General features: G+C 53.8%; 4 protein-coding genes and 3 pseudogenes across 4 annotated transcripts; 5 read left to right on the forward strand and 2 right to left on the reverse strand.

Moving 5' to 3' along the window:
- Window positions 1-5,798: 5,798 nt before the first annotated feature.
- LOC120763876 (feather keratin Cos2-2-like) lies at window positions 5,799-6,564 on the reverse strand (annotated as a pseudogene).
- Window positions 6,565-8,177: 1,613 nt separating this feature from the next.
- On the reverse strand, window positions 8,178-8,507 carry LOC120763878 (feather keratin Cos2-2-like). The gene has a single exon (XM_040087477.1). It carries the CDS (start codon window positions 8,505-8,507, stop codon window positions 8,178-8,180), a length of 330 nt encoding a protein of 109 aa, XP_039943411.1.
- Window positions 8,508-11,508: 3,001 nt separating this feature from the next.
- LOC120763870 (feather keratin Cos2-2-like) lies at window positions 11,509-12,276 on the forward strand (annotated as a pseudogene).
- Window positions 12,277-15,473: 3,197 nt separating this feature from the next.
- Window positions 15,474-15,803, forward strand: LOC120763928 (feather keratin Cos2-2-like). Its single transcript, XM_040087556.1, has one exon. It carries the CDS (start codon window positions 15,474-15,476, stop codon window positions 15,801-15,803), a length of 330 nt encoding a protein of 109 aa, XP_039943490.1.
- A 4,837-nt stretch (window positions 15,804-20,640) lies between these two features.
- LOC120763586 (feather keratin Cos2-2-like) lies at window positions 20,641-20,970 on the forward strand. Its single transcript, XM_040087043.1, has one exon. The coding sequence runs from the start codon at window positions 20,641-20,643 to the stop codon at window positions 20,968-20,970; it is 330 nt and encodes a 109-aa protein (XP_039942977.1).
- A 1,624-nt stretch (window positions 20,971-22,594) lies between these two features.
- Window positions 22,595-23,363, forward strand: LOC120763863 (feather keratin Cos2-2-like; annotated as a pseudogene).
- A 2,430-nt stretch (window positions 23,364-25,793) lies between these two features.
- Window positions 25,794-26,123, forward strand: LOC120763927 (feather keratin Cos2-2-like). The gene has a single exon (XM_040087555.1). It carries the CDS (start codon window positions 25,794-25,796, stop codon window positions 26,121-26,123), a length of 330 nt encoding a protein of 109 aa, XP_039943489.1.
- The last annotated feature ends 1,688 nt before the right edge of the window (window positions 26,124-27,811 follow it).

Consider the following 27,811-nt stretch of genomic DNA (forward strand, 5'->3'; position numbering starts at 1 on the left):
TTTGCTTCTGTTCTCAGGCTGAGTTGATCCTGTGAAATCCCTCAGCCCTGCCTGTCAGGCTGGAAGCTGACCACAAGGCTAATGTGAGGGAGGTGTTTGAAGATAGGACCTTGTGTACTAACCTCAGGGATTGCTGTTTCCAATTCCCTCTTGTGTGACATTTTTGTCATCACCTTCTCCTGATGGTCAATATTTTGGGGAAGCAGGGCTGTGTTTTTCGAGCTCCCACAGAAAAAGCACAAAGTAAAATCCACCACAGAGTGTCCAGCCTCAGCTTCCTGCACCTTTTGCCCTGAGCTGACTGGAAACGTTCCCACACACGGAAGAAGAAAGCGGAGGGCCAATTTTTGATGCAAAAGAACTTTATTGAGTCTAAGGAAGAAAAGCAGGTGGCTCAAGGAGGACACCAGGAGCAGGTCCTGGGGTGCAGTGGGGGTGTCCATTTGCCTGTCCTGCAGAGGGACGGAGGGAGGCCAACAGGCCCCACTGGGAAGGCATTGGTGAGTGCGGAGAGGAAAGGAAGAGAAGAGATTGGAAGAGGGCAAGAGTAAATGAAGGGCACAAATCCAGTTGTTCTAAAGATCCATCTTCAGTGCAGCTGAACGTTCTGAGGTTGTGGAGGTTCTTGCCCGAGGGTGTTGCCAGCAGATTTAGCAGGGGGGACAGCATCTGTTGCCATAGCAGTTGGTGATGCAGGAGATGTCAAAGCCCCCAGAGCTGATGGGCACTCCGCCACAGCTGAGGATGTTGCCAACAGCAGCAGAGGTGGAGGATCCCACGGCGGTGTTCTGTGGGGAGGAGCTGAGGATGGGGCCGGGCAGGGTCACCAGCACAGCAGGCGGCTCAATGATGACGTGGGAGCTCTGGCACTGCCTGACACAGCACTCATTGCAGCTGCTGGCCAGCGGGCAGGGGCCACAGGGCTGGCAGCAAGGGTCACAGGGCTTGCAGCAGGACATGGCTTTGGGTCACAGGTGCACCTGGAGCAGAGAGCAGGGAGAAGCAGAAAGTGAAGTCACGTGAGAAGCAGCGCTGCACCCAAACTCTCTGGAACCATGAAAATTCCAGGCCCACACTGCGCTGCCCAGCTCAGAGCCCAGGAGCCACCTCAGCCAAGTCCCAGCCTCTCTCTGTCTGCACAAGACCTTCTCTCCCCTGCCCTCTCCCAGCACAAGCAGCTCCCAGCCCTGTGCTAAGACAGCCCCTCTCAGCTGAGACCTACAGCCAGGAGAGAGCTGCTCTTGAAACAGCAGGAGCAGAAGGAGGAGGAGAAGAGGGTTCGCACTCACCTGATTCCTGAGGAGAAGGAGGTGAGAGAAGTGGATGAGAGAGCAGAGACTTGGGCTGCCTTTTATAGCAGTCCTGCCCTGCCTCAGGCCCAGAGGCACCTTAATGGAAGTGATAATTTTGTGACCAGCTCATGTCAAATGTGCACCATCCCAGCTAATGGTAGGGGCTGTGTCCTGCTTTCCTGCACTGCTGCCTCTATTTCCTGCCTTCTGCCATGTGCATTCCTATCTGAGGAATTCTTCTAGGGCCAGGATGAGAGGCCCAAGAATTTCCGGGATATAAGCACCTCTGAGTAGGCAGAAGGCTCGGATCACGGTCGGGTGGCATTCCATGCAGGCAGATGACATGGACCTGTGCATTCCTGTGCAGTTGTTTGTGGCCAAGTAGTCAGGGCATCACTCTAATTCTTCCTGTATAGCTGCCCATCCTTCTCTCATCTCTCTCTCACTTCTCTGTGACATCCCATGAGTTTTCACATGCGGCCTGTTTTCTCGTCCCATTTTAGGAATGGGTTGGGGGCATGAGGTATTCCTTGTGGTCTTGCTTCCCCTCTAATACATCTCCCTTTGGTCAACAGTCCATGCTCGCTCCTCCAGCTGGTTCCTGCTCTTGCCCTGGGCTGGACTCCCAGCTGTGCTCAGCGCACTTTGCCTGGATGCATGGTGCCCAGCAAGCTGCTCTATCAATCCCCATTCTCTGCTGGAAAGACAAGACCAAATAAAGGAACACCGATAACAACTTGAAGCTCAATAGAAGGCAGTTTGCAAAAGCAGAAGGAAAAGGTTATGTATGCACTAGTACACTGGGAAAGAAAATAAATTCATAGCCTACTTCCCTCAGGAAATGATAGCTGGCCACTTCCCAGGAAGCAGGGCTTCCTCATGTGTTGTGGTTGCTCACAAAGGCAAACTTTTCAAATAGGGCTGCAGGAATGGGCTCTGTGAGAAGAGTAGAGTGGCTCCTGCCACGTCTGACTGAGTCCAACGGTGTCCAAAGGGGACTCAGCCCTGCCCAACCCGGAGCACATTTGTCACACTGCTGATGCCTCTGTGAAAGCAGATTTCATTAGGAATGGCTTGGGCTGGAAGGCAACTTCAAGACCGTTTCTTTCCACTTGTCCTGCCCTCAACAGATGGGCACTGCTGCCACCCCCTAAACCGGCGTGCTCAAAGCTCTGTTCAGCCTGGTCTCGCACACTGCCAAGGCTGAGGCATTCAAAACCATTCTGGGCAAGTTATTACAATGCCTCACCACCCTCCAACAGAGGGTCATCTCTCTCAGCTCCAAGGGAAACAGAAGGAAATAAAGAAAATGCACTTCAGAAAATTGCCCAGAGTAGGTTGCAGGGATTGCAATGCTGTGTTTCCTCCACCCTTTTTCCAATGGGCAAACTGGAAGAGTGGTGACAGAAAGAAGGAATAATCACAGGCCAAGGTTTGAATGCAAAAGCAACTTTATTGAGTCAAAGGAAGAAAAGGAGGAGGTTCATGGGGGGCACCAGAGAGCAGCCACTAAGAGGCAGCTGGCATGTTGGCCTCTTGGCTTGCAGAGCAGAGGCGGCCAACAGGTCCCTGGCATTGAGTGGTGGTGAAAGGGAAGGATGGGAAGAGAAAAAGGAGAGCAGAAGAGGAAGGAAACAACAGGTCCAGAGTCCTAAATCCAATGTCTTAAAGTTCTGACTTCATTCCAGCACCATATTCTGTGGTCTTTGAGATTCTTGCCCATGGATATTGTCCTCGGCATCTTTAGCAGGAGCGACAACATCTGTTGCCACCATAGCAGTTGGTGATGCAGGAGATGTCAAAGCCCCCAGAGCTGATGGGCACTCCGTCACAGCTGAGGATGTTGCCAACAGGCAGCAGAGGTGGAGGATCCCACGGCGGTGTTCTGTGGGGAGGAGCTGAGGATGGGGCCGGGCAGGGTCACCAGCACAGCAGGCGGCTCAATGATGACGTGGGAGCTCTGGCACTGCCTGACACAGCACTCAGTGCAGCTGCTGGCCAGCGGGCAGGGGCCACAGGGCTGGCAGCAAGGGTCACAGGGCCGGCACTGCTGGCACTTCTCAGAGCAGGACATGGCTGGAGCCTGGCGCTGCACCTGGCACAGAGGGCAGGGAGGAAGCAGAGCACACGCACACCTGAGACACAGCCCACAAGGCACCCCCAGCAAGACACGGCCCCTGCTGCCTGCGCAGCTCCAGGCTCTGCAGCCCCAAACTGGGGATCCTTTGCCTGAGCCCAGCACGGTCCTTCTGAGCTCAGCCAGGCCCAGCCATGCTCCTGCATAATCTGCATGGAAATCAGCGCCCCAGCCCAGCCTCAGCCTCTGGCCAGAACACACGGTCTGCCCTCTGCCCACACCACCACCACCATTGCAGAACCCTGCCAGAAGAACAAGGAGCAGCAACAAGGCTTGGAAAGCTGAGTGCTGTCCTAGAGAGTGTGGAGGAGAAAGGGGCTTGCAACTCACCTGGTTCCCAAGGAGAAGGAGGTGACAGAAGTGGTTGAGAGAGTCCCCAGTTCGGCTGCCTTTTATCCTGGCCCCACTGTGCCTCAGGGCCCAGAGTTCATGCTGCATAAATGATGCTATTCCTGCATGATCCCAAATGAATGGAAACATCTCTGGGAATGTTAGGGAAGGAGTTGGATCCTCCATCAAGAATGACTCTGCATTTCCTGGCCTACATCATTCCCATTCCCTCACGGACACTTCTTCGGAATGCTGACATGTAATATTCCATATTTCCTGGGGTCAAGGATGTGTCAGTGTGTGTTAGAGACATGAAGTAAGTGCACAATGGAACCAAAGCTCGGCAGGTGATGCCAGCCTGGGGCAATCTGGTAGAGGTTTCTAATGCTGCCAGCTTTTTGCAATTCCTGCTGACTGCAAGGGCCTCATCAGCTCACAGCCCTCCAGAGGGACACACTATGTGACTTGTCTTCTTAATGAAACCTACTTGCCCTCCTCCTCTCCCTGCAAAATTCTTGATGCTCTGGTAGCGCTGCTGCCAGAGCTTCAGTTCTGCTACTTGGAGTGCCCTGAAGCTGCTCTGGCTGGCAGCTCCCTTGCATCCCCTCAGTCCCACCCCTTCCTGTGGCCTCTGCCCCATCTGCTCCCCACTACAGTGAGTGTGGCAGTGTGGCTGTGCCCCAGTGTGTGTGAGTGTCTGCACATCCCTGTGCTTGTGCACTCGTGGGAACAGCCCCTGAGAGCCTCTGGCCTCCACGGGGATGGCTGTGCTCAGGGCAGGGCACTTGTGTGCAAGCCCCGTGCGCGTGTGCCTGTGCCCGTGTGCTGGGCTCAGTGCGTCTGGGCTCATGTCTGGGCACAGCTGGGCAGGCTGGCAATGTGTCAGTGCCCCTGTGTGTGTGTCCACAGCTGGGCCTGAGCTCAGCTCTCAGCGCAGCCATTGCAAGGCCCGGAGGGACTTCCCTGCCCAGCAGTGCCAGACACTCCCACACACTCAGCCCCCAGATCCTTCTCGGCAGGAACCTGCACAGGGCCACGGCACTCCCATCTCACCAGGACAATCCCAAAGCCAGGCAATCCCCTTGATGCCACCTCTAGGCAGCCTTGGAGCACTCAGCTGTTTGCCAGGCTCCTTGCTCCTGCCTCATGGAGAAGCTTGGAGGTTTCAGTGTTCTGCTGGCTCTGTGGGGATGGGGCAGTCCTGTGGCCACACTGGCCTTTGTGCTGAGCCAGGAGCTATTGGAAAATGATGTTGTCAAAGAGAACGAGGCACATGGAGAGAAACCTTTGATCGTGTGTGGGAGGTGGAGGCTGGAAGAGCAGAGAATTGCTCCTCTCCCACACTCAGAAGGTGAAAGAGTGGCAGCCTCCAACACAGTGGGTGGATGGCTTTGCTTCTGTTGTCAGGCTTAGTTGATCCTGTGAAATCCCTCAGCCCTGCCTGTCAGGCTGGAAGCTGACCACAAGGCTAATGTGAGGGAGCTGTTTGAAGATAGGACCTTGTGTGCTGACCTCAGGCATTGCTGTTTCCAATTCCCACTTGTGTGACATTTTTGCCATCACCTTCTCTTGATGGTCAATATTTTGGGGAAGCAGGGCTGTGTTTTTCGAGCTCCCACGGAAAAAGCACAAAGTAAAATCCACCAGAGAGTGTCCAGCCTCAGCTTCCTGCACCTTTTTCCCTGAGCTGACTGGAAACGTTCCCACACATGGAAGAAGAAAGCGGAGGGCCAATTTTTGATGCAAAAGAACTTTATTGAGTCTAAGGAAGAAAAGCAGGTGGCTCAAGGAGGACACCAGGAGCAGGTCCTGGGGTGCAGTGGGGGTGTCCATTTTCCTGTCCTGCAGAGGGACGGAGGGAGGCCAACAGGTCCCACTGGGAAGGCATTGGTGAGTGCAGAGAGGAAAGGAAGAGAAGAGATTGGAAGAGGGCAAGAGTAAATGAAGGGCACAAATCCATTGTTCTAAAGATCCATCTTCAGTGCAGCTGAACGTTCTGAGGTTGTGGAGGTTCTTGCCCGAGGGTGTTGCCAGCAGATTTAGCAGGGGGGACAGCATCTGTTGCCATAGCAGTTGGTGATGCAGGAGATGTCAAAGCTCCCAGAGCTGATGGGCACTCCGCCACAGCTGAGGATGTTGCCAACAGCAGCAGAGGTGGAGGATCCCACGGCGGTGTTCTGTGGGGAGGAGCTGAGGATGGGGCCGGGCAGGGTCACCAGCACAGCAGGCGGCTCAATGATGACGTGGGAGCTCTGGCACTGCCTGACACAGCACTCATTGCAGCTGCTGGCCAGCGGGCAGGGGCCACAGGGCTGGCAGCAAGGGTCACAGGGCTTGCAGCAGGACATGGCTTTGGGTCACAGGTGTACCTGGAGCAGAGAGCAGGGAGAAGCAGAAAGTGAAGTCACATGAGAAGCAGCACTGCACCCAAACTCTCTGGAACCATGAAAATTCCAGGCCCACACTGCACTGCCCAGCTCAGAGCTCAGGAGCCACCTCAGCCAAGTCCCAGCCTCTCTCTGACTGCACAAGACCTTCTCTCCCCTGCCCTCTCCCAGCACAAGCAGCTCCCAGCCCTGTGCTAAGACAGCCCCTCTCAGCTGAGACCTACAGCCAGGAGAGAGCTGCTCTTGAAACAGCAGGAGCAGGAGGAGAAGAGGCTTTGCACTCACCTGATTCCTGAGGAGAAGGAGGTGAGAGAAGTGGATGAGAGAGCAGAGACTTGGGCTGCCTTTTATAGCAGTCCTGCCCTGCCTCAGGCCCAGAGGCACCTAGGTGGAAGTGATAATTTTGTGACCAGCTCATGTCAAATGTGCACCATCCCAGCTAATGGTAGGGGCTGTGTCCTGCTTTCCTGCACTGCAGCCTCTATTTCCTGCCTTCTGCCATGTGCATTCCTATCTGAGGAATTCTTCTAGGGCCAGGATGAGAGGCCCAAGAATTTCCGGGATATAAGCACCTCTGAGTAGGCAGAAGGCTCGGATCACGGTCGGGTGGCATTCCATGCAGGCAGATGACATGGACCTGTGCATTCCTGTGCAGTTGTTTGTGGCCAAGTAGTCAGGGCATCACTCTAATTCTTCCTGTATAGCTGCCCATCCTTCTCTCATCTCTCTCTCACTTCTCTGTGACATCCCATGAGTTTTCACATGCGGCCTGTTTTCTCGTCCCATTTTAGGAATGGGTTGGGGGCATGAGGTATTCCTTGTGGTCTTGCTTCCCCTCTAATACATCTCCCTTTGGTCAACAGTCCATGCTCGCTTTTCCAGCTGGTTCCTGCTCTTGCCCTGGGCTGGATTCCCAGCTGTGCTCAGCAGACCTTGCCTGGATGCATGGTGCCCTGCCAGCTGCTCTATCAATCCCCTTTCTCTGCTGGAAAGACAAGATCAAATATAAGAACACCGAGAACAACTTGAAGCTCAATAGAAGGCAGTTTGCAAAAGCAGAAGGAAAAGGTTATGTATGCACTAGTACACTGGGAAAGAAGATAAATTCATGGCCTACTTCCCTCAGGAAATGATAGCTGGCCACTTCCCAGGAAGCAGGGCTTCCTCATGTGTTGTGGTTGCTCACAAAGGCAAACTTTGCAAATAGGGCTGCAGGAATGGGCTCTGTGAGAAGAGTAGAGTGGCTCCTGCCACATCGGACTGAGTCCAACGGTGTCCAAAGGGGACTCAGCCCTGCCCGACCCGGAGCACATTTGTCACACTGCTGATGCCTGTGTGAAAGCAGATTTCATTAGGAATGGCGTGGGCTGGAAGGCAACTTCAAGACCGTTTCTTTCCACTCGTCCTGCCCTCAACAGATGGGCACTGCTGCCACCCACTAAACCGGCGTGCTCAAAGCTCTGTTCAGCCTGGTCTTGCACACTGCCAAGGCTGAGGCATTCAAAACCATTCTGGGCAAGTTATTACAATGCCTCACCACCCTCCAACAGAGGCACATCTCTCGTCAGCTCCAAGGGAAACAGAAGGAAATAAAGAAAATGCACTTCAGAAAATTGCCCAGAGTAGGTTGCAGGGATTGCAATGCTGTGTTTCCTCCACCCTTTTTCCAATGGGCAAACTGGAAGAGTGGTGACAGAAAGAAGGAATAATCACAGGCCAAGGTTTGAATGCAAAAGCAACTTTATTGAGTCAAAGGAAGAAAAGGAGGAGGTTCATGGGGGGCACCAGAGAGCAGCCACTAAGAGGCAGCTGGCATGTTGGCCTCTTGGCTTGCAGAGCAGAGGCGGCCAACAGGTCCCTGGCATTGAGTGGTGGTGAAAGGGAAGGATGGGAAGAGAAAAAGGAGAGCAGAAGAGGAAGGAAACAACAGTCGGAAGTCCTAAATCCAATGTCTTAAAGTTCTGACTTCATTCCAGCACCGTATTCTGTGGTCTTTGAGATTCTTGCCCATGGATATTGTCCTCGGCATCTTTAGCAGGAGCGACAACATCTGTTGCCACCATAGCAGTTGGTGATGCAGGAGATGTCAAAGCCCCCAGAGCTGATGGGCACTCCGTCACAGCTGAGGATGTTGCCAACAGCAGCAGAGGTGGAGGATCCCACGGCGGTGTTCTGTGGGAAGGAGCTGAGGATGGGGCCGGGCAGGGTCACCAGCACAGCAGGCGGCTCAATGATGACGTGGGAGCTCTGGCACTGCCTGACACAGCACTCAGTGCAGCTGCTGGCCAGCGGGCAGGGGCCACAGGGCTGGCAGCAAGGGTCACAGGGCCGGCACTGCTGGCACTTCTCAGAGCAGGACATGGCTGGAGCCTGGCGCTGCACCTGGCACAGAGGGCAGGGAGGAAGCAGAGCACACGCACACCTGAGACACAGCCCACAAGGCACCCCCAGCAAGACACGGCCCCTGCTGCCTGCGCAGCTCCAGGTTCTGCAGCCCCAAACTGGGGATCCTTTGCCTGAGCCCAGCACGGTCCTTCTGAGCTCAGCCAGGCCCAGCCATGCTCCTGCATAATCTGCATGGAAATCAGCGCCCCAGCCCAGCCTCAGCCTCTGGCCAGAACACACGGTCTGCCCTCTGCCCGCACCACCACCACCATTGCAGAACCCTGCCAGAAGAACACGGAGCAGCAACAAGGCTTGGAAAGCTGAGTGCTGTCCTAGAGAGTGTGGAGGAGAAAGGGGCTTGCAACTCACCTGGTTCCCAAGGAGAAGGAGGTGACAGAAGTGGTTGAGAGAGTCCCCAGTTCAGCTGCCTTTTATCCTGGCCCCACTGTGCCTCAGGGCCCAGAGTTCATGCTGCATAAATGATGCTATTCCAGCATGATCCCAAATGAATGGAAACATCTCTGGGAATGTTAGGGAAGGAGTTGGATTCTCCATCAAGAATGACTCTGCATTTCCTGGCCTACATCATTCCTATTCCCTCACAGACACTTCTGAGAGTTGGTATGTGATATTCCATGTTTCCTGGCGGTAAGGATATGTCACTGTGAGTAAGAGACATGAACTAAGTGCAGAAATGATCCCAGGGAGGCAGTTGATGCCAGCTCAGGATGCTCTTTTGGATATTTTATTTTTCTGCTGACTGCAAGGGCCTGTCCTTTCCCTGTCCTGCAGTTTGGAGGGCTCATCTCCCTCCTGCTCCCTCAACTATGTGCCTTGTCTTCCTCTTAAAATCTTTTTGGATTCCTTCTCTACTTGCACAGTCACCGAGTCTCCTGTTGCACTGGTGCCTGAAGCACAATGAGTGTGAGTATCTGCACATCCATGTGATTGTGCACTTGTGTGAACACACCCCTGTGTGCTGCTGTCCTACGTGGGGAGTATTTTGCACAGGGGAGAGACTTCTGTACAACAATACACTGAGCAATTGCATTTATGCATTGCTGCACTGTGAGCGATGTCAAGAGGCAACAACATCCTGCATCTGCTAGTACTCAGTAGAATGGGGTTTGGTCTCTATGGAACAGTGGTCGGAGCTTTCCATGACCACATCTCATTGTTCAGAACACCTATCCTTATGGAGGAACTAAAGGTCCGTGCCTGGTCACTGCTCCATGTGGACAGTCAATTGGTCTCTGCTTGGGGTGGGGAATGAAGGCCATTCCTAGCACCTTTCTCTACTTCTCCAGAATGGGATCAGAAGGTTTTGCCTAAAGAAATGCTGTCTATAAAGGTGGGCCAGCCTTGTCTCAGGAATGTGTCAATCCCCAAAGGGACAGATTTCCATCTGTTCCCATGTCAGACTGCAGAGAGATGCCTGGCTCAGCTGGGTCCCAGCATAGCTTTTGCTCTTTGACAGCTCTCACCCAGCGTTCTCTCCTTTTCCAAATAAGCTCTGATGAAATGTCTCCATTATGGGGGGAATTGGATTTGTTTGACCTACCAGTACTCTCTACCACTATCTGTAAGGGCTAGTGCAGACATTATCAATCTCTGCCACTACCTGGAAGGAGATAGTGTGGAGATTAGTGTTGGCTTCTTTTCCCAAGGAACCAAAGTTCTTGACTGTCCCTGTGCCACTGAGAACATCTATCCTACATCTCAGAGCGAGGTAATATCTCAGCCCTGATCCCTTCAGTTCCATCCCCTCATTTGTTGTAAGGTCTTGGCCCCTGCCTCACTCAGCACCAGTCTGAGTGGCAGCATTGGCCTGGACAGGAAGAGACGGTGTCCCATCCCAGTGGACAAGTGTAGGAGATAAGGGCTGCTGTGTATGTCTCAAACACGGAGAGCTGGATGCCTCTGGAGCCAGCCAAGGCTTGTGGGTGTGTTGGGTCTGCCTGAGATGCAGTTCATGTTCCCCACAGCAGCCCTGGCAGGGCTGTGCTCTGCACTGTGAGTTACAAAGGTGTCGGGAACACTGCAGTGCTTTGGCTCCTGCTGAGCAGTGCTCACACAGCACCAGCACTGTCCCTGCAACATTCCCTTCCCCATCAGGAGCTGGGAGAATGGCAAGATCCTGGGAGTCGACCAGACAGTTGACAGCAGTTGAGTAAAAGGGATATTCCATACCATATGACAGGAGTTCAGACACAATAGCAAAGGAAAGGAGAAACAAGGGTGGGCATTTGTTCTTTGCGATATTTGCCCACAAGTAACACCACTCCATGTGCTCAAGTCCTGCTTCCTGGGAAGTGGTGAGATAGAAATTTCTGATTGGAAATAGAGCAAAAAACTGTTTGCTTGTTTTTCCCCAGTTCACGACTGCACCCACAATCTTTTGATTATGTCTTAGCAAACATTCAAATCCTAATATTCTAGTTGTTCTCCTTTCTACTTTCCCTTTCTTATGCACCTCAGAAGGGAGAATGATCGAGAGCCTGGAGTATACTGGCAGTCCAGTGTCAACACAGCACAGCTGGTAAAAAGAACCAAGGGTTCTTGTTAAGAACATGTGGTGAGAAAGAACAGCATGTTCCAGGAGAAGGAGCCCTGGGGAGGTAGGGCAGCACTTTTCTGGAAGAAGAGTCCTTTCTGTGGCTCCAGGAGAGAAACAAAACAAAACGCAAGAAAAGAGCATAAATGTGGTGGAGAAACGAGTATGGATGTTTGACCGTAGGCTGACCCAGCAGAGCGGAATCAAGATGCGTCATGTGCCCTCATGGAATGCCACCAGACCATGATCTGAGCATTCTCTGTGCTGATGAGTTTATATCCTGGAAATTCTTGTGTCTCTCATCCTGGCCCTAGAAGAATTCCTCAGATAGGAATGCACATGGCAGAAGGCAGGAAATAGAGGCTGCAGTGCAGGAAAGCAGGACACAGCCCCTACCATTAGCTGGGATGGTGCACATTTGACATGAGCTGCTCACAAAATTATCACTTCCACCTAGGTGCCTCTGGGCCTGAGGCACGGAAGAAATGCTATAAAAGGCAGCCCAAGTCTCTGCTCTCTCATCCACTTCTCTCACCTCCTTCTCCTCAGGAATCAGGTGAGTGCAAAGCCTCTTCTCCTTCTCCTGCTCCTGCTGTTTCAAGAGCAGCTCTCTCCTGGCTGTAGGTCTCAGCTGAGAGGGGCTGTCGTGGCACAGGGCTGGGAGCTGCTTGTGCTGGGAGAGGGCAGGGGAGAGAAGGTCTTGTGCAGACAGAGAGAGGCTGGGACTTGGCTGAGGTGGCTCCTGGGCTCTGCGCTGGGCAGTGCAGTGTGGGCCAGCATTGCCTTGGCTGTAGGGAGTTTGGGTGCAGTGCTACTTCTCATATGTCCTCACTTTCTGCTTCTCCCTGCTCTCTGCTCCAGGTGCACCTGTGACCCAAAGCCATGTCCTGCTGCAAGCCCTGTGACCCTTGCTGCCAGCCCTGTGGCCCCTGCCCGCTGGCCAGCAGCTGCACTGAGTGCTGTGTCAGGCAGTGCCAGAGCTCCCACGTCATCATTGAGCCGCCTGCTGTGCTGGTGACCCTGCCCGGCCCCATCCTCAGCTCCTCCCCACAGAACACCGCCGTGGGATCCTCCACCTCTGCTGCTGTTGGCAACATCCTCAGCTGTGGCGGAGTGCCCATCAGCTCTGGGGGCTTTGACATCTCCTGCATCACCAACTGCTATGGCAACAGATGCTGTCCCCCCTGCTAAAAATGCTGTTGCCAACATCAAGAACCTCCACAACCTCAGAACATGGTGCTCGAATGATGTCTGAATTTTTGGAACATTACGTCATTTATGCTGTCAGCTTACTGTTGCCATCTACCACTCTCTTCCTTTCTCTTACCTTCCTTTCCTTTCAGTATCTCTCCATGCCAGCCTAGTGGACCTGTTTGTCTCCCTCCCTTCCTCTGCAGACCGAGCAGACTGACACCCTCATTACTTCTTTGTGGCTGCCCCTGGTGTTCCCTGTGAGATTGTGCCTTTTCTTTCTTAGACTCAATAAAGTTGTTTTGCATCTTATCATGGCCTTCTGTTTTGTTCTTCCTTTTGTGGAAACGCTTTCATTGAGCTCAGGGCAAAAGTTGGAAGAAGCCGAGGGCGGACACTCGGCAGAAGATTTTTCTTTATGTCCTTTCCGTTGGAACTGGCAAGTGCATCCCTGGCTACTCCACAGAAATAACCATCAGGTAGATGACAGGGAATGGAAAACAGCAAGGTCTGGGATACCTCACAACTTCTTCTCTTCCAACACCATCCTCACAGTTAATATTCAACCCCGCTTCTGTCCAGAAAAGCTGGACTGAGGGGTTTTATGGCCAGGAATGGTATCAGCTACACAAAAGAGCTGATTTGGAACAGCCTTTCTGTGGAGGACTTTGCTGGTTAATGCAGGAACTGCCAAACTTCCTCCCATGTCCCGAGATGCAACCAAGTGGGGATTTTTTACCATGCCAGATTTAGATTGTCCACTACTCATTTGCAAAGAATAGACAAAAATATTACTATACTGATAGAAATACAAACACAAAATTACTATCAATTGACCAAACCAAGTCGAATATTAAACTCCAGAATAGCAAATAACCCACGCCCGGCACCGCAAGATCACGTACCTTATACAGGTTGCATCCCAGACTGGTCCATGGGCCTCTGGTCTTCTCCAGAAAGTCCCAGTGCTTGCCAGAGATTTCTCAGATCCACATGAGAACAGGTACAGTATCTCGAGTGGCCAAAAATGATTCTCAAACCGGCCAGAAAGACAATTTATAACACAGTTCTGAGTATTTGAAAGCAGGAATTTTTCATTGCAGTGTGGGGCACTCAGGGCATCCTTCCTCTACTTCAGTGCACCAAACATCAGGTAAAGAGAGTTTTTATCATACACACTGATTACGTATTCATTAGCTAGCTGAATTCACTTGACCTTATTTCACATAGTGGCCATCCTTATCAGCTGTCCTTCTTTGCTTCTTGGGGGTCTGTCCTCGAGTCCGATATCCTTTTTAGGTAGCTGATACTCAAGCACCACTTCTGAGAAAGCCCAATATCAATGTTTAGCAAAACGTGAGCTTTGTAAGTCTTAAAGAGCTCAGTTGGCATCCTACTTGATTTTGCATGACTTGTGTTTGCCTAAGTTACATCCTTCAGGTATTTCTCAAAGCCTATGCATTTCTGGGATACTGTTATTATCAGAATAAAATGCTATTATGCTCTACTGTCCTTTTCAACCTTCCCGCTTCCACCTGCCATACATGATCAAACTCTTAACCACACATGCCTCATTCTCTTTGACAGAGCTCATGGCCACAGGACTGCCCCATCCCCACAGAGCCAGCAGAACACTGAAACCTCCAAGCTTCTCCATGAGGCAGGAGCAAGGAGCCTGGCAAACAGCTGAGTGCTCCAAGGCTGCCTGGAGGTGGCATCAAGGGGATGGCCTGGCTTTGGGATTGTCCTGGGGAGATGGGAGTGCCGTGGCCCTGTGCAGGTTCCTGCCGAGAAGGATCTGGGGGCTGAGTGTGTGGGAGTGTCTGGCACTGCTGGGCAGGGAAGTCCCTCCGGGCCTTGCAATGGCTGCGCTGAGAGCTGAGCTCAGGCCCAGCTGTGGACACACACACAGGGGCACTGACACATTGCCAGCCTGCCCAGCTGTGCCCAGACATGAGCCCAGACGCACTGAGCCCAGCACACGGGCACAGGCACACGCGCACGGGGCTTGCACACAAGTGCCCTGCCCTGAGCACAGCCATCCCCGTGGAGGCCAGAGGCTCTCAGGGGCTGTTCCCACGAGTGCACAAGCACAGGGATGTGCAGACACTCACACACACTGGGGCACAGCCACACTGCCACACTCACTGTAGTGGGGAGCAGATGGGGCAGAGGCCACAGGAAGGGGATGGGACTGAGGGGATGCAGGGGAGCTGCCAGCCAGAGCAGCTTCAGGGCACTCCAAGTAGCAGAACTGAAGCTCTGGCAGCAGCGCTACCAGAGCATCAAGAATTTTGCAGGGAGAGGAGGAGGGCAAGGCGGTTTCATTAAGAAGACAAGTCACATAGTGGGTCCCTCTGGAGGGCTGTGAGCTGATGAGGCCCTTGCAGTCAGCAGGAATTACAAAAAGCTGGCAGCATTAGAAACCTCTACCAGAGTGCCCCAGGCTGGCATCACCTGCCGAGCTTTGGTTCCATTGTGCACTTACTTCATGTCTCTAACACACACTGACACATCCTTGACCCCAGGAAATATGGAATATTACAGGTCAGCATTCCGAAGAAGTGTCCGTGAGGGAATGGGAATGATGTAGGCCAGGAAATGCAGAGTCATTCTTGATGGAGAATCCAACTCCTTCCCTAACATTCCCAGAGATGTTTCCATTCATTTGGGATCATGCAGGAATAGCGTCATTTATGCAGCATGAACTCTGGGCCCTGAGGCACAGTGGGGCCAGGATAAAAGGCAGCCAAACAGGGGACTCTCTCAACCACTTCTGTCACCTCCTTCTCCTTGGGAACCAGGTGAGTTGCAGGCCCCTTTCTCCTCCACACTCTCTAGGACAGCACTCAGCTTTCCAAGCCTTGTTGCTGCTCCTTGTTCTTCTGGCAGGGTTCTGCAATGGTGGTGGTGGTGTGGGCAGAGGGCAGACCGTGTGTTCTGGCCAGAGGCTGAGGCTGGGCTGGGGCGCTGATTTCCATGCAGGTTATGCAGGAGCATGGCTGGGCCTGGCTGAGCTCAGAAGGACCGTGCTGGGCTCAGGCAAAGGATCCCCAGGTTGGGGCTGCAGAGCCTGGAGCTGCGCAGGCAGCAGGGGCCGTGTCTTGCTGGGGGTGCCTTGCGGGCTGTGTCTCAGGTGTGCGTGTGCTCTGCTTCCTCCCTGCCCTCTGTGCCAGGTGCAGCGCCAGGCTCCAGCCATGTCCTGCTCTGAGAAGTGCCAGCAGTGCCGGCCCTGTGACCCTTGCTGCCAGCCCTGTGGCCCCTGCCCGCTGGCCAGCAGCTGCACTGAGTGCTGTGTCAGGCAGTGCCAGAGCTCCCACGTCATCATTGAGCCGCCTGCTGTGCTGGTGACCCTGCCCGGCCCCATCCTCAGCTCCTCCCCACAGAACACCGCCGTGGGATCCTCCACCTCTGCTGCTGTTGGCAACATCCTCAGCTGTGACGGAGTGCCCATCAGCTCTGGGGGCTTTGACATCTCCTGCATCACCAACTGCTATGGTGGCAACAGATGTTGTCGCTCCTGCTAAAGATGCCGAGGACAATATCCATGGGCAAGAATCTCAAAGACCACAGAATATGGTGCTGGAATGAAGTCAGAATTTTAAGACATTGGATTTAGGACTCTGGACCGTTGTTTCCTTCCTCTTCTGCTCTCCTTTTTCTCTTCCCATCCTTCCCTTTCACCACCACTCAATGCCAGCCTCGTGGGACCTGTTGGCCTCCTCTGCTCTGCAAGCCAAGAGGCCGACATGCCAGCTGCCTCTTAGTGGCTGCTCTCTGGTGCCCCCCGTGAACCTCCTCCTTTTCTTCCTTTGACTCAATAAAGTTGCTTTTGCATTCAAACCTCGGCCTGTGATTATTCCTTCTTTCTGTCACCACTCTTCCAGTTTGCCCATTGGAAAAAGGGTGGAGGAAACACAGCATTGCAATCCCTGCAACCTACTCTGGGCAATTTTCTAAAGTGCATTTTCTTTATTTCCTTCTGTTTCCCTTGGAGCTGACAGAGATGTCCCTCTGTTTGAGGGTGGTGAGGCATTGTAATAACTTGCCCAGAATGGTTTTGAATGCCTCAGCCTTGGCAGTGTGCAAGACCAGGCTGAACAGAGCTTTGAGCACGCCGGTTTAGGGGGTGACAGCAGTGCCCATCTGTTGAGGGCAGGACGAGTGGAAAGAAACGGTCTTGAAGTTGCCTTCCAGCCCAAGCCATTCCTAATGAAATCTGCTTTCACACAGGCATCAGCAGTGTGACAAATGTGCTCCGGGTCGGGCAGGGCTGAGTCCCCTTTGGACACCGTTGGAGGTGATTCAGTCCGACGTGGCAGGAGCCACTCTACTCTTCTCACAGAGCCCATTCCTGCAGCCCTATTTGCAAAGTTTGCCTTTGTGAGCAACCACAACACATGAGGAAGCCCTGCTTCCTGGGAAGTGGCCAGCTATCATTTCCTGAGGGAAGTAGGCCATGAATTTATTTTCTTTCCCAGTGTACTAGTGCATACATAACCTTTTCCTTCTGCTTTTGCAAACTGCCTTCTATTGAGCTTCAAGTTGTTCTCAGTGTTCTTTTATTTGATCTGGTCTTTCCAGTAGAGAAAGTGGCTTTATAGATTGATTGCAAAAGCAGCTTGCTGGGCACCATGCATCCAGGCAAGGTCTGCTGAGCACAGCTGGAATCCAGCCCAGGGCAAGAGCAGGAACCAGCTGGAGAAGCGGGCATGGACTGTTGACCAAAGGGAGATGTATGAGAGGGGAAGCAAGACCACAAGGAATACCTTATGCCCCCAACCCATTCCTAAAATGGGCCGAGAAAACAGGCTGCACGTGAAAACTCATGGGATGTCACAGAGAAGTGAGAGAGAGATGAGAGAGGGATGGGCAGCTATACAGGAAGAATGAGAGTGATGCCCTGACTACTTGGCCACAAACAACCGCACAGGAATGCACAGGTCCATGTCATCTGCCTGCATGGAATGCCACCAGACCATGATCCGAGCCTTCTGCCTACGAGGAGGTGCTTATATCCCGGAAATTCTTGGGCATCTCATCCTGGCCCTAGAAGAATTCCTCAGATAGGAATGCACATGGCAGAAGGCAGGAAATAGAGGCTGCAGTGCAGGAAAGCAGGACACAGCCCCTACCATTAGCTGGGATGGTGCACATTTGACATGAGCTGGTCACAAAATTATCACTTCCACTAAGGTGCCTCTGGGCCTGAGGCAGGGCAGGACTGCTATAAAAGGCAGCCCAAGTCTCTGCTCTCTCATCCACTTCTCTCACCTCCTTCTCCTCAGGAATCAGGTGAGTGTGAACCCTCTTCTCCTCCTTCTGCTCCTGCTGTTTCAAGAGCAGCTCTCTCCTGGCTGTAGGTCTCAGCTGAGAGGGGCTGTCTTAGCACAGGGCTGGGAGCTGCTTGTGCTGGGAGAGGGCAGGGGAGAGAAGGTCTTGTGCAGACAGAGAGAGGCTGGGACTTGGCTGAGGTGGCTCCTGGGCTCTGAGCTGGGCAGTGCAGTGTGGGCCTGGAATTTTCATGGTTCCAGAGAGTTTGGGTGCAGTGCTGCTTCTCATGTGACTTCACTTTCTGCTTCTCTCTGCTCTCTGCTCCAGGTGCACCTGTGACCCAAAGCCATGTCCTGCTGCAAGCCCTGTGACCCTTGCTGCCAGCCCTGTGGCCCCTGCCCGCTGGCCAGCAGCTGCAATGAGTGCTGTGTCAGGCAGTGCCAGAGCTCCCACGTCATCATTGAGCCGCCTGCTGTGCTGGTGACCCTGCCCGGCCCCATCCTCAGCTCCTCCCCACAGAACACCGCCGTGGGATCCTCCACCTCTGCTGCCGTTGGCAACATCCTCAGCTGTGGCGGAGTGCCCATCAGCTCTGGGGGCTTTGACATCTCCTGCATCACCAACTGCTATGGCAACAGATGCTGTCCCCCCTGCTAAATCTGCTGGCAACACCCTCGGGCAAGAACCTCCACAACCTCAGAACGTTCAGCTGCACTGAAGATGGATCTTTAGAACAATGGATTTGTGCCCTTCATTTACTCTTGCCCTCTTCCAATCTCTTCTCTTCCTTTCCTCTCCGCACTCACCAATGCCTTCCCAGTGGGGCCTGTTGGCCTCCCTCCGTCCCTCTGCAGGACAGGAAAATGGACACCCCCACTGCACCCCAGGACCTGCTCCTGGTGTCCTCCTTGAGCCACCTGCTTTTCTTCCTTAGACTCAATAAAGTTCTTTTGCATCAAAAATTGGCCCTCCGCTTTCTTCTTCCGTGTGTGGGAACGTTTCCAGTCAGCTCAGGGCAAAAGGTGCAGGAAGCTGAGGCTGGACACTCTGTGGTGGATTTTACTTTGTGCTTTTTCTCTGGGAGCTCGAAAAACACATCCCAGCCTTCCCCAAAATATTGACCATCAGGAGAAGGTGATGGCAAAAATGTCACACAAGAGGGAATTGGAAACAGCAATGCCTGAGGTTAGTACACAAGGTCCTATCTTCAAACACCTCCCTCACATTAGCCTTGTGGTCAGCTTCCAGCCTGACAGGCAGGGCTGAGGGATTTCACAGGATCAACTCAGCCTGAGAACAGAAGCAAAGCCATCCACCCACTGTGTTGGAGGCTGCCACTCTTTCACCTCCTGAGTGTGAGAGAGGAGCAATTCTCTGCTCTTCCAGCCTCCACCTCCCACACACGATCAAAGGTTTTTCTCCATGTGCCTCGTTCTCTTTGACAACATCATTTTCCCATAGCTCCTGGCTCAGCACAAAGGCCAGTGTGGCCACAGGACTGCCCCATCCCCACAGAGCCAGCAGAACACTGAAACCTCCAAGCTTCTCCATGAGGCAGGAGCAAGGAGCCTGGCAAACAGCTGAGTGCTCCAAGGCTGCCGGGAGGTGGCATCAAGGGGATGGCCTGGCTTTGGGATTGTCCTGGGGAGATGGGAGTGCCGTGGCCCTGCGCAGGCTCCTGCCGAGAAGGATCTGGGGGCTGAGTGTGTGGGAGTGTCTGGCACTGCTGGGCAGGGAAGTCCCTCCGGGCCTTGCAATGGCTGCGCTGAGAGCTGAGCTCAGGCCCAGCTGTGGACACACACACAGGGGCACTGACACATTGCCAGCCTGCCCAGCTGTGCCCAGACATGAGCCCAGACGCACTGAGCCCAGCACACGGGCACAGGCACACGCGCACGGGGCTTGCACACAAGTGCCCTGCCCTGAGCACAGCCATCCCCGTGGAGGCCAGAGGCTCTCAGGGGCTGTTCCCACGAGTGCACAAGCACAGGGATGTGCAGACACTCGCACACACTGGGGCACAGCCACACTGCCACACTCACTGTAGTGGGGAGCAGATGGGGCAGAGGCCACAGGAAGGGATGGGACTGAGGGGATGCAGGGGAGCTGCCAGCCAGAGCAGCTTCAGGGCACTCCAAGTAGCAGAACTGAAGCTCTGGCAGCAGTGCTACCAGAGCATCAAGAATTTTGCAGGGAGAGGAGGAGGGCAAGGAGGTTTCATTAAGAAGACAAGTCACATAGTGGGTCCCTCTGGAGGGCTGTGAGCTGATGAGGCCCTTGCAGTCAGCAGGAATTACAAAAAGCTGGCAGCATTAGAAACCTCTACCAGAGTGCCCCAGGCTGGCATCACCTGCCAAACTTTGGATCCATTGTGCACTTAGTTCATGTCTCTAACACACACTGACACATCCTTGACCCCAGGAAATATGGAATATTACATGTCAGCATTCCGAAGAAGTGTCCGTGAGGGAATGGGAATGATGTAGGCCAGGAAATGCAGAGTCATTGTTGATGGAGAATCCAACTCCTTCCCTAACATTCCCAGAGATGTTTCCATTCATTTGGGATCGTGCAGGAATAGCATCATTTATGCAGCATGAACTCTGGGCCCTGAGGCACAGTGCGGCCAGGATAAAAGGCAGCCAAACAGGGGACTCTCTCAACCACTTCTGTCACCTCCTTCTCCTTGGGAACCAGGTGAGTTGCAGGCCCCTTTCTCCTCCACACTCTCTAGGACAGCACTCAGCTTTCCAAGCCTTGTTGCTGCTCCTTGTTCTTCTGGCAGGGTTCTGCAATGGTGGTGGTGGTGTGGGCAGAGGGCAGACCGTGTGTTCTGGCCAGAGGCTGAGGCTGGGCTGGGGCGCTGGTTTCCATGCAGGTTATGCAGGAGCATGGCTGGGCCTGGCTGAGCTCAGAAGGACCGTGCTGGGCTCAGGCAAAGGATCCCCAGTTTGGGGCTGCAGAGCCTGGAGCTGCGCAGGCAGCAGGGGCCGTGTCATGCTGGGGGTGCCTTGCGGGCTGTGTCTCAGGTGTGCGTGTGCTCTGCTTCCTCCCTGCCCTCTGTGCCAGGTGCAGCGCCAGGCTCCAGCCATGTCCTGCTCTGAGAAGTGCCAGCAGTGCCGGCCCTGTGACCCTTGCTGCCAGCCCTGTGGCCCCTGCCTGCTGGCCAGCAGCTGCACTGAGTGCTGTGTCAGGCAGTGCCAGAGCTCCCACGTCATCATTGAGCCGCCTGCTGTGCTGGTGACCCTGCCCGGCCCCATCCTCAGCTCCTCCCCACAGAACACCGCCGTGGGATCCTCCACCTCTGCTGCTGTTGGCAACATCCTCAGCTGTGACGGAGTGCCCATCAGCTCTGGGGGCTTTGACATCTCCTGCATCACCAACTGCTATGGCGGCAACAGATGTTGTCGCTCCTGCTAAAGATGCCGAGGACAATATCCATGGGCAAGAATCTCAAAGACCACAGAATATGGTGCTGGAATGAAGTCAGAACTTTAAGACATTGGATTTAGGACTCTGGACCGTTGTTTCCTTCCTCTTCTGCTCTCCTTTTTCTCTTCCCATCCTTCCCTTTCACCACCACTCAATGCCAGCCTCGTGGGACCTGTTGGCCTCCTCTGCTCTGCAAGCCAAGAGGCCGACATGCCAGCTGCCTCTTAGTGGCTGCTCTCTGGTGCCCCCCGTGAACCTCCTCCTTTTCTTCTTTTGACTCAATAAAGTTGCTTTTGCATTCAAACCTCGGCCTGTGATTATTCCTTCTTTCTGTCACCACTCTTCCAGTTTGCCCATTGGAAAAAGGGTGGAGGAAAGACAGCATTGCAATCCCTGCAACCTACTCTGGGAAATTTTCTAAAGTGCATTTTCTTTTTTTCCTTCTGTTTCCCTTGGAGCTGACAGAGATGTCCGTCTGTCTGAGGGTGGTGAGGCATTGTAATAACTTGCCCAGAATGGTTTTGAATGCCTCAGCCTTGGCAGTGTGCAAGACCAGGCTGAACAGAGCTTTGAGCACGCCGGTTTATGGGGTGGCAGCAGCGCCCATCTGTTGAGGGCAGGACGAGTGGAAAGAAACGGTCTTGAAGTTGCCTTCCAGCCCAAGCCATTCCTAATGAAATCTGCTTTCACACAGGCATCAGCAGTGTGACAAATGTGCTCCGGGTCGGGCAGGGCTGAGTCCCCTTTGGACACCGTTGGTGCTGACTCAGTCAGATGCGGCAGGAGCCACTCTACTCTTCTCACAGAGCCCATTCCTGCAGCCCTATTTGCAAAGTTTGCCTTTGTGAGCAACCACAACACATGAGGAAGCCCTGCTTCCTGGGAAGTGGCCAGCTATCATTTCCTGAGGGAAGTAGGCCATGAATTTATTTTCTTTCCCAGTGTACTAGTGCATACATTACCTTTTCCTTCTGCTTTTGCAAACTGCCCTCTATTGAGCTTCAAGTTGTTCTCGGTGTTCTTTTATTTGATCTTGTCTTTCCAGCAGAGAATGGGGGTTGATAGAGCAGCTTGCTGGGCACCATGCATCCAGGCAAAGTGCGCTGAGCACAGCTGGGAATCCAGCCCAGGGCAAGAGCAGGAACCAGCTGGAGGAGCGAGCATGAACTGTTGACCAAAGGGAGATGTATTAGAGGGGAAGCAAGACCACAAGGAATACCTTATGCCCCCAACCCATTCCTAAAATGGGACGAGAAAACAGGCTGCACGTGAAAACTCATGGGATGTCACAGAGAAATGAGAGAGAGATGAGAGAGGGATGAGCAGCTATACAGGAAGAATGAGAGTGATGCCCTGACTACTTGGCCACAAACAACCGCACAGGAATGCACAGGTCCATGTCATCTGCCTGCATGGAATGCCACCAGACCATGATCCGAGCCTTCTGCCTACTCGGAGGTGCTTATATCCCGGAAATTCTTGGGCATCTCATCCTGGCCCTAGAAGAATTCCTCAGATAGGAATGCACATGGCAGAAGGCAGGAAATAGAGGCTGCAGTGCAGGAAAGCAGGACACAGCCCCTACCATTAGCTGGGATGGTGCACATTTGACATGAGCTGGTCACAAAATTATCACTTCCACTAAGGTGCCTCAGGGCCTGAGGCAGGGCAGGACTGCTATAAAAGGCAGCCCAAGTCTCTGCTCTCTCATCCACTTCTCTCACCTCCTTCTCCTCAGGAATCAGGTGAGTGTGAACCCTCTTCTCCTCCTCCTGCTCCTGCTGTTCCAAGAGCAGCTCTCTCCTGGTTGTAGGTCTCAGCTGAGAGGGGCTGTCTTAGCACAGGGCTGGGAGCTGCTTGTGCTGGGAGAGGGCAGGGGAGAGAAGGTCTTGTGCAGTCAGAGAGAGGCTGGGACTTGGCCGAGGTGGCTCCTGGGCTCTGAGCTGGGCAGCGCAGTGTGGGCCTGGAATTTTCATGGTTCAAGGGAGTTTGGGTGCAGTGCTGCTTCTCATGTGACTTCACTTTCTGCTTCTCCCTGGTCTCTGCTCCAGGTGCACCTGTGACCCAAAGCCATGTCCTGCTGCCGGCCCTGTGACCCTTGCTGCCAGCCCTGTGGCCCCTGCCCGCTGGCCAACAGCTGCAATGAGTGCTGTGTCAGGCAGTGCCAGAGCTCCCACGTCATCATTGAGCCGCCTGCTGTGCTGGTGACCCTGCCCGGCCCCATCCTCAGCTCCTCCCCACAGAACACCGCCGTGGGATCCTCCACCTCTGCTGCCGTTGGCAACATCCTCAGCTGTGGCGGAGTGCCCATCAGCTCTGGGGGCTTTGACATCTCCTGCATCACCAACTGCTATGGCAACAGATGCTGTCCCCCCTGCTAAATCTGCTGGCAACTCCCTCGGGCAAGAACCTCCACAACCTCAGAACGTTCAGCTGCACTGAAGATGGATCTTTAGAACAATGGATTTGTGCCCTTCATTTACTCTTGCCCTCTTCCAATCTCTTCTCTTCCTTTCCTCTCCGCACTCACCAATGCCTTCCCAGTGGGGCCTGTTGGCCTCCCTCCGTCCCTCTGCAGGACAGGCAAATGGACACCCCCACTGCACCCCAGGACCTGCTCCTGGTGTCCTCCTTGAGCCACCTGCTTTTCTTCCTTAGACTCAATAAAGTTCTTTTGCATTCAAAATTGGCCCTCCGCTTTCTTCTTCCGTGTGTGGGAACGTTTCCAGTCAGCTCAGGGCAAAAGGTGCAGGAAGCTGAGGCTGGACACTCTGTGGTGGATTTTACTTTGTGCTTTTTCTGTGGGAGCTCGAAAAACACAGCCCTGCTTCCACAAAATATTGACCACCAGGAGAAGGTGATGGCAAAAATGTCACACAAGAGGGAATTGGAAACAGCAATCCCTGAGGTCAGTACACAAGGTCCTATCTTCAAACACCTCCCTCACATTAGCCTTGTGGTCAGCTTCCAGCCTGACAGGCAGGGCTGAGGGATTTCACAGGATCAACTCAGCCTGAGAACAGAAGCAAAGCCATCCACCCACTGTGTTGCACGCTGCCACTCTTTCACCTCCTGAGTGTGAGAGAGGAGCAATTCTCTGCTCTTCCAGCCTCCACCTCAAACACATGGCCCAAGGATTTTCTCCATGTGCCTCGTTCTCTTTGACAACATCATTTTCCCATAGCTCCTGGCTCAGCACAAAGGCCAGTGTGGCCACAGGACTGCCCCATCCCCACAGAGCCAGCAGAACACTGAAACCTCCAAGCTTCTCCATGAGGCAGGAGCAAGGAGCCTGGCAAACAGCTGAGTGCTCCAAGGCTGCCTGGAGGTGGCATCAAGGGGATGGCCTGGCTTTGGGATTGTCCTGGGGAGATGGGAGTGCCGTGGCCCTGTGCAGGTTCCTGCCGAGAAGGATCTGGGGGCTGAGTGTGTGGGAGTGTCTGGCACTGCTGGGCAGGGAAGTCCCTCCGGGCCTTGCAATGGCTGCGCTGAGAGCTGAGCTCAGGCCCAGCTGTGGACACACACACAGGGGCACTGACACATTGCCAGCCTGCCCAGCTGTGCCCAGACATGAGCCCAGACGCACTGAGCCCAGCACACGGGCACAGGCACACGCGCACGGGGCTTGCACACAAGTGCCCTGCCCTGAGCACAGCCATCCCCGTGGAGGCCAGAGGCTCTCAGGGGCTGTTCCCACGAGTGCACAAGCACAGGGATGTGCAGACACTGCACACATGGGGCACAGCCACACTCAAACACTCACTGTAGTGGGGAGCAGATGGGGCAGAGGCCACAGGAAGGGGTGGGACTGAGGGGATGCAGGGGAGCTGCCAGCCAGAGCAGCTTCAGGGCACTCCAAGTAGCAGAACTGAAGCTCTGGCAGCAGCGCTACCAGAGCATCAAGAATTTTGCAGGGAGAGGAGGAGGGCAAGGAGGTTTCATTAAGAAGACAAGTCACATAGTGGGTCCCTCTGGAGGGCTGTGAGCTGATGAGGCCCTTGCAGTCAGCAGGAATTACAAAAAGCTGGCAGCATTAGAAACCTCTACCAGAGTGCCCCAGGCTGGCATCACCTGCCAAGCTTTGGATCCATTGTGCACTTAGTTCATGTCTCTAACACACACTGACACATCCTTGACCCCAGGAAATATGGAATATTACATGTCAGCATTCCGAAGAAGTGTCCGTGAGGGAATGGGAATGATGTAGGCCAGGAAATGCAGAGTCATTGTTGATGGAGAATCCAACTCCTTCCCTAACATTCCCAGAGATGTTTCCATTCATTTGGGATCATGCAGGAATAGCATCATTTATGCAGCATGAACTCTGGGCCCTGAGGCACAGTGGGGCCAGGATAAAAGGCAGCCGAACAGGGGACTCTCTCAACCACTTCTGTCACCTCCTTCTCCTTGGGAACCAGGTGAGTTGCAAGCCCCTTTCTCCTCCACACTCTCTAGGACAGCACTCAGCTTTCCAAGCCTTGTTGCTGCTCCTTGTTCTTCTGGCAGGGTTCTGCAATGGTGGTGGTGGTGTGGGCAGAGGGCAGACTGTGTGTTCTGGCCAGAGGCTGAGGCTGGGCTGGGGCGCTGGTTTCCATGCAGGTTATGCAGGAGCATGGCTGGGCCTGGCTGAGCTCAGAAGGACCGTGCTGGGCTCAGGCAAAGGATCCCCAGGTTGGGGCTGCAGAGCCTGGAGCTGTGCAGGCAGCAGGGGCCGTGTCTTGCTGGGGGTGCCTTGCGGGCTGTGTCTCAGGTGTGCGTGTGCTCTGCTTCCTCCCTGCCCTCTGTGCCAGGTGCAGCGCCAGGCTCCAGCCATGTCCTGCTCTGAGAAGTGCCAGCAGTGCCGGCCCTGTGACCCTTGCTGCCAGCCCTGTGGCCCCTGCCCGCTGGCCAGCAGCTGCACTGAGTGCTGTGTCAGGCAGTGCCAGAGCTCCCACGTCATCATTGAGCCGCCTGCTGTGCTGGTGACCCTGCCCGGCCCCATCCTCAGCTCCTCCCCACAGAACACCGCCGTGGGATCCTCCACCTCTGCTGCTGTTGGCAGCATCCTCAGCTGTGACGGAGTGCCCATCAGCTCTGGGGGCTTTGACATCTCCTGCATCACCAACTGCTATGGTGGCAACAGATGTTGTCGCTCCTGCTAAAGATGCCGAGGACAATATCCATGGGCAAGAATCTCAAAGACCACAGAATATGGTGCTAGAATGAAGTCAGAACTTTAAGACATTGGATTTAGTGCTCTGGACCGTTGTTTCCTTCCTCTTCTGCTCTCCTTTTTCTCTTCCCATCCTTCCCTTTCACCACCACTCAATGCCAGCCTCGTGGGACCTGTTGGCCTCCTTTGCTCTGCAAGCCAAGAGGCCGACATGCCAGCTGCCTCTTAGTGGCTGCTCTCTGGTGCCCCCCGTGAACCTCCTCCTTTTCTTCTTTTGACTCAATAAAGTTGCTTTTGCATTCAAACCTCGGCCTGTGATTATTCCTTCTTTCTGTCACCACTCTTCCAGTTTGCCCATTGGAAAAAGGGTGGAGGAAACACAGCATTGCAATCCCTGCAACCTGCTCTGGGAAATTTTCTAAAGTGCATTTTCTTTATTTCCTTCTGTTTCCCTTGGAGCTGACAGAGATGTGCCTCTGTTTGAGGGTGGTGAGGCATTGTAATAACCTGCCCAGAATTGTTTTTGATGCCTCAACCTTGGCAGTGTGCAAGACCAGGCTGAACAGAGCTTTGAGCACGCCGGTTTAGTGGGTGACAGCAGCGCCCATCTGTTGAGGGCAGGATGAGTGGAAAGAAACGGTCTTGAAGTTGCCTTCAGCCCAAGCCATTCCTAATGAAATCTGCTTTCACACAGGCATCAGCAGTGTGACAAATGTGCTCCGGGTTGGGCAGGGCTGAGTCCCCTTTGGACACCGTTGGAGCTGACTCAGTCAGATGTGGCAGGAGCCACTCTACTCTTCTCACAGAGCCCATTCCTGCAGCCCTATTTGCAAAGTTTGCCTTTGTGAGCAACCACAACACATGAGGAAGCCCTGCTTCCTGGGAAGTGGCCAGCTATCATTTCCTGAGGGAAGTAGGCCATGAATTTATTTTCTTTCCCAGTGTACTAGTGCATACATTACCATTTCCTTCTGCTTTTGCAAACTGCCTTCTATTGAGCTTCAAGTTGTTATCGGTGTTCCTTTATTTCGTCTTGTCTTTCCAGCAGAGAATGGGGATTGATAGATTGATAAAGCAGCTTGCTGGGCACCAGGCATCCAGGCAAAGTGCGCTGAGCACAGCTGGAATCCAGCCCAGGGCAAGAGCAGGAACCAGCTGGAGAAGCGGGCATGGACTGTTGACGAAAGGGAGATGTATTAGAGGGCAAGCAAGACCACAAGGAATACCTTATGCCCCCAACCCATTCCTAAAATGGGCCAAGAAAACAGGCTGCATGTGAAAACTCATGGGATGTCACAGAGAAGTGAGAGAGAGATGAGAGAGGGATGAGCAGCTATACAGGAAGAATGAGAGTGATGCCCTGACTACTTGGACACAAACAACCGCACAGGAATGCACAGGTCCATGTCATCTGCCTGCATGGAATGCCACCAGACCACGATCTGAGCCTTCTGCCTACTTGGAGGTGCTTATATCCCGGAAATTCTTGGGCCTCTCATCCTGGCCCTAGAAGAATTCCTCAGATAGGAATGCACATGGCAGAAGGCAGGAAATAGAGGCTGCAGTGCAGGAAAGCAGGACACAGCCCCTACCATTAGCTGGGATGGTGCACATTTGACATGAGCTGCTCACAAAATTATCACTTCCATTGAGGTGCCTCTGGGCCTGAGGCAGGGC

This window comes from Hirundo rustica, chromosome 27 (assembly GCF_015227805.2).
Source record: "Hirundo rustica isolate bHirRus1 chromosome 27, bHirRus1.pri.v3, whole genome shotgun sequence".
NCBI classification, from domain to species: domain Eukaryota; kingdom Metazoa; phylum Chordata; class Aves; order Passeriformes; family Hirundinidae; genus Hirundo; species Hirundo rustica.

Excerpts from the sequence above, each read along its gene's own strand:
- LOC120763928 (XM_040087556.1), top strand. The coding sequence starts at position 15,474 with ATGTCCTGCTCTGAGAAGTGCCAGCAGTGCCGGCCCTGTGACCCTTGC.
- LOC120763927 (XM_040087555.1), top strand. The coding sequence starts at position 25,794 with ATGTCCTGCTCTGAGAAGTGCCAGCAGTGCCGGCCCTGTGACCCTTGC.
- LOC120763878 (XM_040087477.1), bottom strand. The coding sequence starts at position 8,507 with ATGTCCTGCTCTGAGAAGTGCCAGCAGTGCCGGCCCTGTGACCCTTGC.
- LOC120763586 (XM_040087043.1), top strand. The coding sequence starts at position 20,641 with ATGTCCTGCTCTGAGAAGTGCCAGCAGTGCCGGCCCTGTGACCCTTGC.